At 44.8% G+C, this 17,672-nt stretch overlaps 1 protein-coding gene across 2 annotated transcripts in view; it reads left to right on the top strand.

Moving 5' to 3' along the window:
• Positions 1 to 17,672, top strand: part of MSH3 (mutS homolog 3) — a 93,476-nt gene that overhangs the window by 877 nt on the left and 74,927 nt on the right. For both annotated transcript variants that reach the window (XM_063181036.1, XM_063181035.1), the window contains exons 2-8: positions 1,401 to 1,524; positions 2,139 to 2,347; positions 4,690 to 4,902; positions 6,255 to 6,371; positions 7,115 to 7,234; positions 7,757 to 7,900; positions 8,894 to 9,060. In XM_063181036.1, the coding sequence (XP_063037106.1) occupies positions 1,401 to 1,524; positions 2,139 to 2,347; positions 4,690 to 4,902; positions 6,255 to 6,371; positions 7,115 to 7,234; positions 7,757 to 7,900; positions 8,894 to 9,060 (1,094 nt within the window). The remainder of the gene's footprint in view (positions 1 to 1,400; positions 1,525 to 2,138; positions 2,348 to 4,689; positions 4,903 to 6,254; positions 6,372 to 7,114; positions 7,235 to 7,756; positions 7,901 to 8,893; positions 9,061 to 17,672) is intronic.

Below are 17,672 nucleotides of genomic sequence, written 5' to 3'. Positions count from 1 at the left end.
TGGAATAATATCAAGGTTATCATAAGTCAGGATGTTCTCTGGGGTTTGATCTTTGTGTACTTTGAAGCCTGATCGGCCAGAAATGAGACCTGACCAGTGGGACAGGCAGCAGCTGCATCCCTTAGTCTAGGGCTCCTGCAATTAGCAAGTTTTAGGGATGTAAATGAGGATGTCGGTGTAGGTCCCTGCATGCCCGGCAGACTCGGGGAAGGCTCGGGGCCCCGTGTGCCGCAGCTGCCCCCGCTCAGGGCAGTGCCAGGCTCAGCCCTGCGCTCACACACACCCGGCTGGGCTCACCCGCCCCGGTGCCCCTGGGGCTGTTCCAGCACGGCCCTGCCCCGGCCCGCGGGGCAATCGGGGCACCGCGGGGCAGGGCTGGGGCAGCCCCGGCTCCGTGCGTGCGTGTGAGGAACGGCAGGGATGGCACGGAGAGGGCAGGGCTGTGCTGGGACAGCCCGGGGCACCCAGGCCTGCCCAGCCCCATGGGGGTCTCTCTCTGCACGGTGTCACTGGCACGCTGAGGAATGAATCCCATTTTTGGGCAGCTCTGGCGTGCAGTGAGGGAGCTGTGCTCCTGTCCCAGGTGCTGGAGCTCAGGTGACTTGGGGCCTGAGCGCTGGTAGGTGCAAGGCCAAAAGAGCCTGCAGTGATGCAGATACTCCCTGTGTCACCACTGGGGAAAAGGGGCTGTGTCTCTGCAGGTGGATTTCATTCTGGGTTTGTATTTTCCAGTCTCCCTGTAGTTACTGTTTCCAGCCCCTTCTGGCCCTGGAAGGGTGTTTGCCTTTTTTACCTGTGACTCAAGTCAGCTACTTGGGTTGCCTTTGGTCCAAATATATGTTAAAAGGTGTGGTTACGTCTTTCTGCCCTTGTAGAATAAGCTTCCTAATTAGTGTTAATTTGGTGGTATTTTACAGTGGGCTTGAAAACTGCTACTCATGTGGGCTGTGGTTATATGGAGGTTTTGGGTTTAGTTGGTGAGGTTGTAGTTCCTGCTTAGTTCCAAGGAAATTTAAATTCCATGGTTAAACCATCTGAGGTCACGATATGAAATGTGGATGCAAGCTGCTGAAAGCACCTGTTGTGTGCTTCTGTGAGAAGTGTTTATGTTCTGCTGGATTTACAAGTTACTTCTTCATATTTAGTAAAGGTTCTTGCAAAAGGTCAATGATGAAGCAGCAAAATTGGTGAATTTTCTGTTTACATAGTGTTCTAAATGCATGTTTCAAAATACGTCTAAGGAGCAGGATGCTCCAAGCTCCTCCAATCTGGCCTTGAGCAATACCAGGGATGGGAGGTTGGACAATTTTGCCTTAACTTATTGTGAAGCTGTTTGTTCTCTTTCAGAGAAGAGCAAACAGAAAAGGTAACTGAACTTATTAGCTTAATTTGCTTTTCAGGCTTCTAAATGTGGCACAAAAAGGAGCACATCTACTGAAAGCAATGAACCATGTGAAAAGAAGACCAAGGCACGGCAGATTACTCTGGAAGAGATCTGTAACCCACTGAAGACTCAGGATAAAAGTGAGTTGACTGTTATCAAACCCTCAAGCGTTGGCAGCCAGTAAATAAGTTTTTCATTGTCAGCTGCTCTGTTGCCTCAGAAATGCCTGAGTTCCATCTGGCTTTGAGCAGAGAATTTAATAAGGTAATGCTGGTATGAAAACCAGTGAATGTAAAGTTCATTACGTTTCAATAGGAAGAATTAGCCTCTTGAGTTTCAAAGTGGGAATGGTATTAAATTTGTTGGTGTGATGCTTTGAAGTATCACTAGTACACCCTCAAGAGGCAATACTGTCTGCGTAAAGAAGCGTGTGGAAAGAAAATCTGCTTGATTCCCAGTCTTCTTAGCTAACTTTATGGCTGTGCAGTTGTCAGTCCTAAAAATAATCTCTTCCCACTTACAGAGAAGCACACATGTGAGGAATATTGGTTTTCCAGGGAAGGTAACCAAGCTGTTTAAGTGCATGGTTCTGTCAGGCTGGCAGAAATACTGCAGTGGGAGAGGAGAGGGAGCACAGGGAAAAGAGATGTGGAGCAAAATGGTTGTGTCTCTGCTTACTGATGTTCTTCTAATAGATGTTCTCTTTTATAAAATAAGTTGCCAATGTGTTTTTGTTGTGAATTTTCACCAAAAGAAGAATCTCAGAAGTGTGAGAAGTCCCGTATCTGTTTGGAAACTCTGGGCAGGCTGAGAGAGTTCTGCAGTGATTCGAACCAGCAGTGCACCAGTCTCCGGGAGGATGGCTTTCAGGAGAAAGAGAAATGTCCCAGTGTTACTGGGAGGAGCTCAGAACTGAAAAATCCTCTCCCATCTTGGGACAGTGGCCCAAAGGTGGCACAGAAGGTATGCAGAGCTTTGCCCCTGTGGGGCGTGTGGATTGCTTGTTATGAGTTAAACCAGCAAACTCTGGCACAGGCTGCCCTTTGTGCTCCTGTGCTGTGATGTGGAATGGTGCAGCAGAACCCCACAGACCTGTATTTGTGTGCAGATGTCTTTCTGAAGCTCCTTGCATGCTGAGCAGGTTGGCTGCTCTGGCTCCTCAGTGATACCATTGCACAGCAGCATCCTGAGGGAACAGAAGCCCTGTTGGTGTCACCTGTGCCTGTGAAGGGAGCTGTAACACCTAACAATTAACACATGTTCAGAGAGGCACTTTGCTCAGCTTCCTTTCAGTTCCAGGTTTGGGCTCTTAAACTTCCAGCAGGCATTCTTTGCAGAAACATCGTGTAGGGTTGTCACTGAGATGTGGCTTAATCTAGTTGCTGGTAAATCTAACTAGTAAAGGTATCACTGCTTTTTCATCTGCAGAAGGTGGGGGTAGCTCACACAAAAAATTGTCATGATGATATCTGTGGTGCAAGTGAAGAGACTTGAATGGAGTAATGGTATTTTGCCCTTCACTTATGGGAGTAGTTAACATTAGTTAATTGGGGGGTTTGGGGGTCAGCTGCTCAGGTCCTAGAATGCATCTCATGGCTTACTGTGGTGGCTGCTCTTTGGTGGAGTTCTCCATCTGGCTTTGTGGGGGAAGGAGCTTGTATGAAAAGCTGATTTTAACCTTCCCTGTCTGAGGGCTGTGGCCTTTACCTGGGAGGGGTTCTGCTTTGTGTGGATGTGGGGTCCAAATGCTGAAGTGAACAGCTTGTGGCAAGATAATTCTGCTGTGGTAAGGGCTTGAGGTTCTGGGGATGTGGTCAGTTGGAGAACCGAGAAAACTTGATTTTCCTTGCCTTCCTTGGAAGGGATCCTTTTAGCTGCTTGTGTCCTGCTTTTCACTTTGTAATCTTCCTCCAGCTGGTAACTTAGACCGTCTCACCAAGTCGGCTTTTGTGTTTGTTTCTACTCCTCTTGCCTGGTTCCATGCCCTTATTTCACATGGTTTGTCATGACAGTTTCCTGTAAAATGAGACGAGGTCACCCTGTTTGGCTGGCACAGACCTTGGGCCAAAGAGTGCTGAGTTTGTGAGCTGAGGATTTTGCAGCAGGGACATCTGAGCTCCTGAGGCCACCCAAGTTCTGGGTGCAGGGCAGCTTTATTTGAGCTAGGCTGGGTTCTCTTACTTAGTGGTGTGCAGTTGTGAGGATTTTGCAGTTACAGCTAAGTCTAAGTGCTGTTTTTCCCCACTTGTTCTCTGACTGCACACTTTGTACATTCCCATGACCCAAAATATATAAGATTTAAGCCATCTGTTTCTTTTTTTTGTTTGTTTTTGTTTGTTTGTTTTTTTCTGAATTACCATTGCTGCTAAACAGTCTGTTCACTTTGTTTCTTGTAATCTGAATGGGACCCTTGGTAGAAATGGAAGTTTATTTGATTTGTTTGCAGATGCAGAAGTTTATAGCACAACCTGATTGTGTTTTGAATAGTCATATGCTTTAAAAAATTCTGGAGGGTTGTCTTTGTATTTTTTAAACCAATACTATCTGTATTTGATCTTGTGGTGTAAGTGAGGAGGAATTTTGCTGTAAGTGAAAGACTTCTCAGCATTTTTCTCTGCACTTCTGAACCCATCACTGCTGACAATACAGAACAGCTCAGCATGGTAGAGCTGAAGTTGCTTGGCAAGAATAGGCTACATAATGTCATTGCAAATGATAAACTGCAGACAGAGTGAGCTCAAAGCATTTCACATTTGAGGTTTTAGAAACTGTAGTGCTGATTTTCTGTGTTTAAGTTGTTGTGAGAGGTTTGCTGAACTGGAGGAAGTGCGAACTGGAGAAGGAGTACGATTATGGTGGCTGAGACAGGGAACTGAGACTCAGATTGGTTTGTTCCTTGGTTTACTGTGGATGTTTGGAACATCATTTATCTCTTCGTGCTGGAGTTTCTCACCTCTAAACTGGAGCAGCAACTCATCCTTATTTCAATATATGGGCCTGTTTGGACTGCCCAGTCTCTGCAGCCTGCATTGTCTTGGTCTGTGCTTTGGGAGCTTATGATACAATAGGGTTCTGATTTCCCCCCAGGTGTCTGAGGACTAACTAACTTTGACTTTCAGGACTTTTTAATTAATTTTCATTCCAAATATACTGTGTTCTGTACATCCTGCTGCAATAGTTGTGCTGCAGCTTGGGGCTCTTCAATGCAAGAGCAATCTTTTCCTCTGTGGTCAGTGCAAACAAAGGAGGGGCAACTGATTTGTTTGATGATTCATAATTTCCACTTTCCCACCTTTTATTTACAGGAGGAGTTTCAATGTAATCTTAGTCAGTTTTCTGCGTCTCTTAAGTCCTATGAAAATTCTCAAAATTCTTCAGAGACAAATCTTAATAAAAGAACCAAAAGCATTTACACTCCACTAGAGCTCCAGTTTATAGAAATGAAGAAAAAGTATAAAGATGCTGTTTTGTGTGTGGAATGTGGATACAAATACCGGTTCTTTGGACAAGATGCAGAGGTAATTTTTTCCAAGATTATGGAAAGATACTTGGATTATGCTGGTGTCATCCTGGGTCTGGGGCCAGTTCTGGAAAGGAGATTTCATTGGGGGCATAAGAGGGTGTTTTGTTTTGTTTTGTTACTTGAAATCAGGTTGAAAAATCTCTGTGCCCTGTAATTCAAAACTATCCATTATGCACACCTTTTTTTTTGTTTTGGGTCAAAATTGCATTTATTACTTTGTAATCACGTGGTAGTGCTTGCTGTCTTGTATATTAAGAATTTAAAGTGAGTTCCTAGAATAATGTTTTGTGAGAGTTAAAGTTGAAAAACTTTCTGAGATGAATTGCATGTCATGGCTCAGAACTCTACTGTAATATATATATATAATACATAACTGTAGTGTTATGTATGACATTAGGAATCTTTCAGACGGAAAGGCAATGGAGCAAGTGGTGTTAGAAAAGATGAATATAGCAGGTATAGCCTGGGTGCAGAGAGTACCCTGAATGCATGCCTGGATGTGACACCTACACATGGCAGATCTGCAGGAACTGGAAAGGACTATATAACAAACATAATGTTAAAGTGGTGGTTTGTAAATGTTTCATAATGTTTTCTCTTGTGAGCTGTCCCAAAGTCGTTGCTACCAGCCTTTGTTTGGTGCTGTTTTCACACTTGAGACCAGTGAGAAATGTTGCTTGGTTACTGGGAATTCATTTTCCCCATCATATTTGTGCTGTGTAATTTGTCTGCTCATTTGCTGGTGTACTTACAGCCCAGAAATAGAAATATGCAGTTCAGATAGACAGGTCAGTGTTTGCCTGCAGGTCCTGCCTAGCACCCCATCCTCTGCTCAGTGAACACCTGGGGCAAGAAGACCATTCAAATCACACACGATAATGTCGCATTTTAGTTAGTGTTGTTACTTTTTTTTATTAAGTATTTAGTTTCCACTGCTGTTCAATATTGATTTTTCAGTATTTTGGTTGATTGGCCGGGTTAATCCCATCTTTATGACCACAGACTAAATGCTTCCATTCCTGCTGCGTTTCTGGTGGCGTGAAAATCGTTTGACCTTTTGCTGAGCTGTGTTTCAGACCCTGTGTGTGCAGTGTGGGTGGTTTACCTCACAGTGGTAAAGATCAAGGTGCAGCCTTAAAACCTGACACCTGCAGCCTGTGATAGTGAATCCCCTGTTTATGGCAATGCTGGGACAGGGAGGTGGAGGGGCCCCTCCAGGCTTTCTCCTGGAATGTTTTCCCTTTGTCACCGAGCTTTTAATTGCAGTTGTGCATCACTGTTGTCATAGAGATAAGCTCCTTACCTTCTTATATTACTTTGTGACCCTTTGGCTGACTCTTGTTGCAGATTGCAGCTAAGGAGCTGAACATTTACTGTCACCTGGACCACAACTTCATGACCGCCAGCATCCCCAGCCACCGGCTCTTCGTCCACGTGCGCCGCCTCGTAGCCAAGGGACACAAGGTTGCCCCTGACTCCTGCTAATTGAGTACAGACCAGCCCTGAGAGAACTTGCACTGCTTGTACCAGCCCCTGGTTTCAGCTGAGAAGTGGGCAGCTTGTTATCTACTGGCTCCCGCAGTAGAAACGGCCAACTTCCCTTTGTTTCAGTTTCTCTGTGCTGGGGGTGTCATGAGCCATTAGCAGATTCAGAGAAGTATCTTCATTTTTTCACGAACAGTTCCAGAACAATTATTTTTCTCAGTGTTTTTGCATTTAATAAGGAGAAATGTACATATCCTCTCTCTGTTTTATTATTCCTCACATCCTTGTTTTTCTTATCCCAGCCCACTGTTTTTTTCTCTGTTCCTTCCTGTTCTGCATCCCTGTAATTCTGTGGCTTTCTGGTGATAGCCTCTTTTTCTGCCTCCATTTCCAAGAAAAAGACTTGTTGATTCTAAACTGGACGCAAGCAACCATTCTCTAATAAGCAGTGATGTCCAGCTAAATTGTTTCAAAATAGGATGAGAAGCACAGGTACAGAAGTTGAGAGGGCAGTCAGGAGTAGGAAAAGGGTCAGGAAAAGCACTGCTTTATAATCTCATTAGTAGGATTGACGTGAGAGCCCTTTCTGTTGATCATGTATTCCAGCTTGAAATATGCATTTGTTGTTTGCACATCTTAAAAGATTACCAGATATACAGAATAATAAAAACAATAATTTATTGCCAGAGATCTAACTTTGTTTCTTGTTTGTCTGCCTGTAGGTTGGAGTAATAAAACAAATGGAAACTGCAGCACTGAAAGCTGCTGGAGAAAATAAAAGCTCTCTGTTCAGCCGTAAGCTGACTGCCCTCTACACTAAGTCTACACTTATTGGAGAAGATATCCTTTTCAAATAAACTTGGTTTCAGACTAACCTTTGGGAGGCCTTGATTCTGGTGTTATCACCAGGATGGAACATGGGCAGCTAGTGGCTGACATAAGAGTGCCAGCAGGAAATAAAGTTCCTTTAATTTTATGTTGTGGTAAAACGTACCACATGTCTTTACAAGCAGTCCAGTCTCTCCAGGGCTAGCTGCGGGTTTGTTGTGTTTACTGTAGTTGCTTTCTGAGGTCATGGAGTGGACTTAGCAAATCTGCAGTGTCCTGCAGGTCTTGCCTAAAAAATGTTAAAATAAGAGAGAAACAGCTTTTAACCAATGAATTTATTTCTTCAGTTTTTTGTTTTGCTCTATCCGGTCTTGTCTACCTCATGCTTTTAATTTAATTTCTCAAACAAACTTAATAGATACCAGGAGCTAAAAAGATTGTTAGATTAATGTCTGAGAGTACAAGACTTAGGTCTGGAAAGACCTGTGAACAGTCCACCCAAATCCGTGTAGTATTTTTTTGAACATTTGTTACATGTGAACCCTTTGTTGAAGCTGGATGATTCTGTAGATGTTGAAGAGGTAACAGCAGATGTCCCCGATAGCTACCTCCTCTGCATCTGTGAAAATGGGGACCACCTGAAGGACAGGAAGAAAGGTGACATTGTCACAGGCATTATGGTAAGTTAGTTTCTCAGGAGCCAGTATTTTAGGGTCTGTGTGGGGTTGTTTTGTTGTGCATTTTGTTTTTTTTCTGGGGAGGTGGGTGGCTACCTTGTTAAATTCATGACTGTTCTGTCTTTCAGATTTTATTTTGCGGGGGAGTAGGAATTGATTTTTTTTTTTTTTTTGGTAAAAAGAGGCACTTTAGGTAAGATATCTGTGTGTGAACTGTGATGGCTTTATATTTGAAAACTTCAGAAAAGGTATGGAGTGGATAGTTGAACATTTATCAAACTGGTTTTGCTCCTGTTTCACTTGAAAACATATTAGTATTTTAACCAAATACATTAGGGAAATAATTTGTTCAGATGCTTTACAAATTTCAATGTTTAAACATTTTTAGGGTTAATATTTTAAAGCTTGAGAGCACTTTTTTCATCTACAAAATACTATTCTTTAGAGGAAGAGACTTTCGAGTTACACTTCAGATTTGTATTGGTGAAGATTAAACCCAGTCCTGTTCAACCAGCAAAACACACAGCAAAGCCCAGTCAGCTGGTGATGAATTAATTAAAAAATGTCTTGATTGTGTTTCTGTTTGAATGTCATACTGCTGCTGGGAGAGAACAACAGAAGCAAGTGTTCAAATTCCAGTTCGAATTACATGTGCATTTCATGGACTTCAGTTCGTAGGTTTGTCTGGTATTAAAACTTGAGCAGTGGTGGACTGCTAACAACAAAAGCACATTTACATTTTAAGGTATTGTAAGTTATTGTTGCCACTGCCCAGGACAAAGCTGTGCTGTGTTAGTGTTTTGAGGTTATTGTTGTGTCATGGGTTTGAAAAAAAGCACATTCAGGTTTTTGGATCTGCCGCTTTCACTGCGTGTGGGGGTGCTGTATGATTTTACAGCATAGATTTTGTTTCCAGTTAACAGTTTGAGCCTCTGAAGCAGTCCCTGAAAATGTGAATATCCGCTGGATATATGTGTGCACATTTTTGTTTGGCAGGCAATCCAGCCAACTACAGGAGAGGTGATTTTTGACAGTTTTCGGGACGGTGCTTCCCGCTCGGAGCTGGAGAGTCGGGTTCTGCGCCTGCAGCCAGTTGAGATAATTCTTCCATCCAGGCTGTCAGATCCATCTGAAAAGCTCATCCACAGTATAACCTCCGTGAGGTGAGTTCTGTGGGGTTCTCTTTCCCAGAGCCAGCGTGGAGCTGAGATCCAGGAGCAGGTATGGATTTGTAGTTCTGTCATGGCCCTTTCCAGAGTGGCTGCAGTTTGCTGCTGGGTTCAGAGCTTACCAGATCCCACCAAGTTCTGGGCACTTGCTCCTGAGTTGTGTTTAGGCTGAAGTTCATGGCTTCTGACTGGCCTGTGAAAGATTTGTGCACTTAAACATTGTCTTTGTCATGGTCCTGCCACCACACTCCTGATCACAGGATCTGCTGGAATAATTTCCAAGCTCAGTAATTTACTTTTCAGATCTGAAAGAGGTCCTATTTGGCTTTTTTCCCCTGTTTGTCATAGTTTTGAGGTCTCTAAAAGACACAAGATTCCTTTTCTATTACTGTAGGTAGGTGTATAAAACCTTTGCAACTGATATTTGGTACTGTTTGTCCTTTTACACCATCTTGGACTGGGGTACAGACACCTGCAAGTATTGTGACTGATCATCTCTTTGCTTTGAGTTCTCTTGCCATGTTTCTAGAGGAAATTTGTTACCTGCTTTCTGCATCACTTTTTCTGTGTAGTAAAGCCAGAGTAGGATGTAACTTTTAGGGTGATAGATGAAAGATGGAGCAGTGTTCTGAGCAGTGTGGATGAAATCTTGCAGTTGCATTTTTTTGAGGAAATTTCAGTTTTCCACTTTTTTGTTTTTAACCATGCGGTTTGGGGCTGTAGAGAGCTGGTTTAGAGCTTAGCATTTCAGTTTTGAATGAAGTAGTCATTCTGGTATGAATTTGGGAGAGTGGTTGTGATTTTTTTTCCTTTGTGTTTTTTTGGTTGTGCACAGTAGAGAATGTTAATGAGTGACTTCTCATTTTAATGAAGACAAAAAATGCTACCCATTAGCTGATTTTGTGAACAGGCATTAGTTTGTAGTTTTTTCACCTTTCTGGTAATTTGCTACGCAGCTTTCCAGCCCAAATGCCCTTAATTACGTGAGAGTGACAAAAATAGAGCACATTATTGCCATACACCTCAGTGGCCTTATTTTAAAAACAATTCTTTGTGGATTTTTTCTCATACCAGAGATTAAACCACTAGAGGGCCCTGAAGTATTTCATAGTAATTTAAGTGATTTCAATATGCTGCTTTCTTGTGCTTTTAATTAGGTTTGGTTTTGTACAGCAGTAATTTCATTTTAATGCATACTGAGATGTCTGTAGTATTTAGGTTTGGTTATTGGCCCAGTATCTGGTGATTTCATCTTTTAGCAGCTTTTTTCTAAAACCTGTGGTTGAGAATCTTCCATGAGCTGTAAAAAGTTTAATTTCCATAATTTTTTTAAGAACTAAAGCAGTGGGAACCAGATCTTGTGGTTCAAGAAGGGTCTTCATCTCTTTGTGTGTTAGGGATGCAGCAGAAAAACACTGGGATGATGAAAATGGGGGGTAGAGATGGGAGAGAAAAGTAGTCCCAGGAGACTAGAGGTTGGGAGAGAGAAGAGAGAAGAGAAGAGAGAAGAGAAGGTCTTTCTACTCTTCCAGTGTAGTGTGGAAGTTGCAGGAGATTTGGTGCTGGATGCTGTGTACCAGAGCTTGGCACTGAGTGAGCAAGGTGATGCGGCCAGCACAGAGAGTGTGCTTATGGTTACCAAAATAATGAAATAAAATCTTGAGCTAAGGTAAAGTGCTGCAGCTTTGTGAGAGCAGCCTTAATTTGGTTCAGTGCCCCTTTACGCTGACAAGAGTCAAAACTCTCTGTGCTTCCCTTCAATTTCTGTCAGGGTTTTTTTTATTCTTTGCTTTTCTAGGGTGGATTTAATGACTAGAAAATACTATTCAAGCACACTGAGCTGGGGGCCAGTGAAGACCCTTCCCTCAAAAGCAATGCTTATTTTAAAAATAGGTTACAAAAAGTGGTTTAAGACAAACTGTTCTGGTGAGTACTGTGCTGTTCCCAAACTGTTAGTAACATCTGTTTGCAAGTGCTGACCTGCCTGGAGCAAAATCTTGTCATGGTTTTGATTTCCTTCTTTCTAGAAAGCAGAGAAAAAGTCTTGCCTTCAGAAAATACTTTCATTTTTTTCCTAAGAACACAGTGTTTTGTACTCCCAGTTCTTTCTAGTCAAGGGTCTGCGCCACCCTCCTGAACATGTTGTCTGCTTTAAAACCTAGCCTGTATTGGTCTCCTCACATTGTATTTGAGGCTCCTTTGGGATATTTTTGCTCCTCTCATGTTGGCCCTTCCTTGTTTTGTTGAAAAATTCAGTGCATTTTCAGCGTGCTCCATTCTTCCTCTTTTTTCCATTAGTCATTTTTTTGCAGTGTTTCATTCTGTAGCATTCTTGGACGCTCTGTGGAAACACACTGCTCACAAGCAGCTTTACCCCACAGCGTTTCCCCCAGGTCTGCTCTGTTTGCTTGAGGCTGCAGGTGGTCTGCAGCTTGTTGCCTGTGATAACCCCAAGGTTCTGAGTATGGGGTTCAGGTTTCTGCTCTCTCCTGGTGCTGCAGTAGTCTTTGGCTTGGAGTTGGTTCCCTGTAATTCCCTTGTCCTTTAGACCCATTGGGAACTAAACCTCATCCTCCCTCTCCAGGCATGGTGGAATCCCTCGAGTAGCTGAACCTCCATCATTATGTTCAACACAAGCTTTTTTAATTTGTGTTTCAGGACCTCTGCAAACATAATTTCAAGCTCTTTCTGCTAAGTGCAGTGCTAATGGCCCTCTGGTTTAGCAGTGGCCTCTGCTTTTAACTGTATTGTGTGAGGTCTCTGCAGGTTTGTTCCTCTCCAGTTTCTGTCATGGTCTCTTAGAGCGAGCTGTAGTGGATTTATTATGTTTGGTCAATGGTGCTGTTCATTGCTAATTGCTCTCATGGACAGAGTTATGGATTTATGTCGTCAGTCAAGTAGAAACTCAGCTGGAATGAACTCTTGACTTGTAACTCTTGACTTGTAACATTTTGTGTACAAAACGCTTTTAATTTTGTGGTCTTTATATGTGACTGCTGGTTGTTCAGATCAGAGGATGCATTCATGTAGTTAACACTGAGGTTTTTTGGGTGGTTTTTTTTTTTTTTGTGAAGGGCATGTCCATTTATTTACATAGCTCAGCTCCTGAGCTTTGCAGGTCAGCAAGGACAGGAAGGGTTGTAGTGGCAAAAACAAGACCCCGAAGGGTTACAGTGGGAGTAAACAGTGCTGCACATTCAGTGGTGGAACAGAGGAGTGGAGAGTGTTTAAAGGGCTGGTGATGATAAAAAGCAGTGGTTTCATGGTTTGTATAGCTTGTAATGTTCCCATGGACTGTTAAGTGAAAGGCAAGCTGTGACAACCATCTTGAGAATGTTTTGTGTCAATGGAAGCTGCAAGCAGTTAAATTTGCAGCAGGGAGGAAAAAAAGCACCTGAAGTGCAAAACCAGCATGTGAACTGTTTTCTGCAAATACAAACGCCAAAAGCATCAGTGAACAGATATTTACTGACCAGAGAGGTGTTTTGCCCTGCTGAGAGTCCAGCCCATGGTCTGTGCAGCCAGCTGCTTGAGGTGGTCATGTCAGAGCCTTCCCCTTTTGAATGGACAGGGGAAAAAAATTCCCCTGCCGTGTTCTCACCTCTTGCAGTGGCCTGGAAGAGTTGATGGATGGTGTTTTTTGGCAGTTTGATCCTGTCTCAGTCAGGACATGCTGCTGTTCTCATTCATTATTTCCTGTGGCACTGCAGGTGAGGGAAGTGTGGGGCTTGCATTTTGTTTAACAAATTCCTCAAGAGTTTAGGTGTATTTTTTCACCACGCCTGCCTGACTGCCTCCCACAGCTTAGGATGTTCTCCAGGTGGAATTACTGTCCCCCCCACACACATGGAGGTGTTGCTGCAGTTGAAGAGGCAATTGCAAAGCCCTATGTCAGAATGCAGTGCACTGTTCTTACCTGGATGATAAATTAGATTAAAAATGTTAGCAGTGCTTTTTACAGCCACAGCAGGCCTTTGCAGGCCCTGCCTTGCCCAGCCCTTGTGTTTTTGTAAGCTTCTCCTCAGGCCAAAGCTCTGATGAGCTTCCCCAGACTCACACCTGGCTCAAAGGTGCATTATTTCCCGTGTGGCTGCAAAGCATGGAAAACATGCTGTGTTCAGCAGCTGCATTTGTGGCATTATTGCACCGATTAATAATATTCGTGGGTGTGGACTTTTTTTCCCTCCCCTCCATTTGAGGTAGAAATTATTAAATGAAGAACAATTAAGTCTTGAGCCTTGATGCTTGTCCAGTTTCTGGGTGTGAAGAAGTTAACTTTTACATAGGGAAAAACCCCTTACCTTATAAACAGAAGCAGGAAAAATAAAACTGCAAAGCCTTTGTTAGCATGTTTTGGCAACTGTTTGATTTATTTTTACAGGACAGATCAGAAACTCTAGGAGGTGACAAGTAAATTGTGGTATTTTTTTTTTTTTTTTTGTCTGCTCTGGTTGTTTCTTGTTTTTTCTTTCAGTATATATTCATATGCTGTGATTTTTCACATATTCAAATGGAGAATGAGTCTTAAGCTCTTAAAACTGGTGTGCAAGTTTAAATCTTTTTTAGCAGTCTATGAATGTTGGCATATTTGTTGAAGTCCTAGTGTTTTGTTTTAACAAGGACTGCTTTTTCATAATTTATTCAGCTTTGAAGGTGACTTGGGACATAATTCCTTTCCTGTGAAGCAGTGCCATTGAGAATACCTTGGATGTGTAAACTTCTCAAACATTACTTCTTCCCCCATTTCCTCATTGTTAGGAGTTAGAAATTGCCAGGAATTAGAAATTCAGCATTTTTAATCACGGCACTGATGTCAATGAGACTGTGGGAGAGAGGAAGGCTGAGGCTGCCTGCGTGTCTGACATGCAGGCAGCAGTGATGTGGAGTGAGGAGAGTAAAGCTCTTGCAGTCCTGGTTCCCAGCCCCTCCTGAGCTGGGCAAGAGAGAAAGGCCATGAATTTTTTTTATTTTTAATAAACCCAGAATGTAATGGTTTTCCTAATTTTGAAGAGAATGAAACTGCAGTGGGTTTTTAAGTGCCATCAATCTGCTGAACTGCAGAAAAGAACAAGATTAATCTTTTGGGCAGTCTTTAGCAGTTTAATTCTGTGCTTGACTGAGAACGTTTGTCTCTTTTACTAGGTGTTCTTTCCTATGTATGGCAGAGATAAGAGGCTTTTGGAAAATTAGATTCCTGAGCAGTGTGCTTTAGGCATGGAGTCTTCCTCTGGGAATTTGGAAGAGTACAAATGACTGTTAGATGTTCAAAATTCATGTGAATGTCTTCTAGGTTCTCAGTAGAGAATTTGGAATCCCTACTACTGTAATTAACTATGTATTGCATAGCAGCACAGTGTTCTTTTAAGCAAAAAGATTTTGTGTAAAAAAAACAGCTTTCAGCTTATGTGAAAGAATTTCTACAGAGGGAGATAGATGTACTTAAGAACATTTCCTAGCAAATATATTTGAGTGTATTCCTATTTTTTGTTGTGTCTGTCTGGCTTCTGTCAGGTGGAAGATAGCTGTTTGCCCCTCCATCCCTCATGCCTGGTGTTTTACAGCTGTGCTCCTCTTTCTGGAGTCTTTGTCACCTCCTCCTGCCTCTGCCCTTCTGTTTATGTGTCTTGGGTGTCCCTGTCCCCATTCCCAGCCAGATTCCAGGTATTCCTGGCTGCCTGGCACTGTCCTGCTCCTGCAGCCCCCTCTGCAGAGCTGAGGCTGGACCATGGGGAGGGTGCAAGTGGCACCCCTCCAACCTGCCTCATCTGTCACATGCCCTGGGCACTGCAGAGGTACGGAAAGGAAGGATAACTCTCCTGAGCAGCTTCCTGGACAGCCACCTGCCCTCTCACTGCATGCCTTTCATTGCTTTGTGGCTGTGCCTCTTCCTTTTTACTGAGCAGGTCTTGTCAGGGCTAGAGGAGGAACCAGGAGAGCACTGTGAAGAGCAAGTGGTGCTCATGTAATCATAGAAGGCTTGGGTTGGAAGGGGCTTTTACAGGTCATCCAGACCAACCCCCTGCTGCAGGGCAGACCAGGTGGGTCAGAGTCCTGTCCAGCCTGGCCTTGAATGTCTGCAGGGCAGCATGTGCCAGGGCCTCACCACCCTCGTGGTGAAATACTCCTTCCTCATATCCAGTCTGAATCTGCTCTCTTTGAGTTTAAAAGCACCCTGCCATGTCTCAACAGACCTGCTGGAAATTCTGTCCCCATCTTCCTTATGGGCCCCTGTAAGCACGGAAAGGCCACCCCGAGCTCGGGCCAAAGCTTCTGGTGCCCGGGTGAGCGATGGCAGCCGTGGCGGCCTTTGCTGCCGGCAGAGCTGCTCCATCCCCGTGCCCGTGCCGGAGCCTCCTCTGGCCCGGCTGCGGCAGCTGCGGCTCCTTGCTGGGCCGGCCCGGGGCTGGGGCAGCTCTGCAGGTGGGCTCTGCCTGAGGGGCAGAGGGGCAGAATGGCCCCGGCCCTGCTGCCCCCGCTGGGCTGGGCCGGGCTCGGGGCTCGGGGCTCTGGGCTCGGGGCTCTGGGCTCGGGGCTCTGGGCTCTGGGCTCTGGGCTCTGGGCTCTGGGCTCTGGGCTCTGGGCTCGGGGCTCTGGGCCCGGCTCTGGGCTCTGGGCTCGGGGCTCTGGGCCCGGGGCTCTGGGCTCTGGGCCGGGCTCGGGGCTCGGGGCTCTGGGCTCGGGGCTCGGGGCTCTGGGCTCGGGGCTCTGGGCCCGGCTCGGGGCTCTGGGCTCGGGGCTCTGGGCTCGGGGCTCGGGGCTCTGGGCTCTGGGCTCTGGGCTCGGGGCTCGGGGCTCTGGGCTCTGGGCTCTGGGCTCTGGGCTCGGGGCTCTGGGCTCTGGGCTCTGGGCTCTGGGCTCTGGGCCCGGCTCTGGGCTCTGGGCTCGGGGCTCGGGGCTCTGGGCTCGGGACGGGGCTCGGGGCTCTGGGCCCGGCTCGGGGCTCGGGACGGGGCTCGGGGCTCTGGGTTCGGGACGGGGCTCTGGGCTCTGGGCCGGGCACGGGCTTTGGGGTCCCAGCCAGGCCCCACAGCAGCCCCAGGGCTCCTCCAGGGCTGCTCCCTCTGCTCAGCCTGTGCTGGAGCCAGCCCTGACCTGGGGGCAGGTCACTGATGCCCCCTGGGACTCAGCCTTTGACCACTGCCTCTGGATGTGCACAACCAGCTGATTCCTGAACAGTCCATCCATCAAACCATTCCCAGGGCAGTGCTGGGTTTTTTTTTGTTGCTAGACTAACAAACAAACAAACAAAACCCCCAAAACCACCAGAAAACAACAACAAAAGAACCACACACAAAAGACCTCAAAGCTAAAACAAAAGGGAAAAAACCCCACCTCTCCCCCCAAAAAAACCAAACAAAAAAAACCAAACCCAAAAGATAAACATATTCATTTGACAGAAAGGAAGCTAGGAAGAGGGGTGAAAAGCCTTTAATTTAAGGGAAACAGTGGGTAGCTGTCAGAAATCCATACTTAGAGTATTAATTGCTTTGTGAAGCTGTTTTAATTGTCTGAAAAGATAGCACATGAATTTGCATCTTGAAATGGAGAAGTTCAGCCTCCCCATAAAGCATCCTGTGTATATTGCCAATACAGTGCACTTGTTATTCCTGATGGCTTTGAGAAGAACCCAGCTTGTTTTGTCTGTGAAAGGTAACACTGGGATTGGTGCTTTGAGTTAATCTAGGTTGAAATAGCGCTCTGGATGTGAGAAATTACACATGGCCCAGCTCTTGGACCCAGCCAGAGTCAGAGCACAGACCTGACCTGGCACCAGAATCCGAATGCCAGTGCCCTTGGGCTGCCTAAACAAGGAAATGCTTTCATAAATATAATCAAATGTGCTTGTGATTAACTCCAATTAACTTGTGTTTTGGAATGCTTGTTTTGGAATCTGCTGTTCAGTACTCAAAGCCATAATGTAATTTTTGAGCCATGGCAGAGGGGAAGCCATGCACTCTATCAATTAATCATCCCGTGGTGTATAATTAGCACACTATCAGATGTTATTAATTGCAGAGTAACACGTTTGGTTTTTAATGTACTGAGGAAAGGAGCCCCAGAATGGAGTATCAGCAGCAGCTCTGGAGTGCTGCTGGTGGGTTAAGGAGTTGTGTTCCCACAGCCCCTTTTGATCTGATCATGGCAAAAGTTGTTGTGGCATCATAGAGAGCTGCGGCAGGAAATGGAGACCCACAAACACCAAGAAACCTCTTTCTTTTAACATAACCCTTTTTTCTGTTTGTTTTTTAAAGAAAGAGATCTTGTCCTGAGTGTGACCACGTTGAGAGTAGTACATCTACAGGCACAGGAACGATTTCAGAAACATGAAGGAATTAATGTGTATTAATAGGGATGTGTTTTCAGATACTTCTGGCTCATCACTGACCATGAGCAGAATCTAGACCAGGGCCCTTCATGTCAGGCTGACTGAAAGGAATTCTTGGGATTTTGTTGGGAACATTCTTTATAGACAGATTATGCCAACAACTTCTTGTATTTTAAAACAACTACATACAACTTCAAGTTTAATATAACTTCCTGTAGGTTGACAGACAGGTATTGAACAAATAGAAGGTTGTGTGTCTTGTGAACGTAAGTACTTTATC

The sequence above is a fragment of the Melospiza melodia genome, chromosome Z, assembly GCF_035770615.1.
Source record: "Melospiza melodia melodia isolate bMelMel2 chromosome Z, bMelMel2.pri, whole genome shotgun sequence".
Lineage (NCBI taxonomy): Eukaryota > Metazoa > Chordata > Aves > Passeriformes > Passerellidae > Melospiza > Melospiza melodia.
The sequence above is the reverse complement of the archived record's forward strand: the minus strand, read 5'-3'. Positions and strand labels throughout refer to the sequence as shown.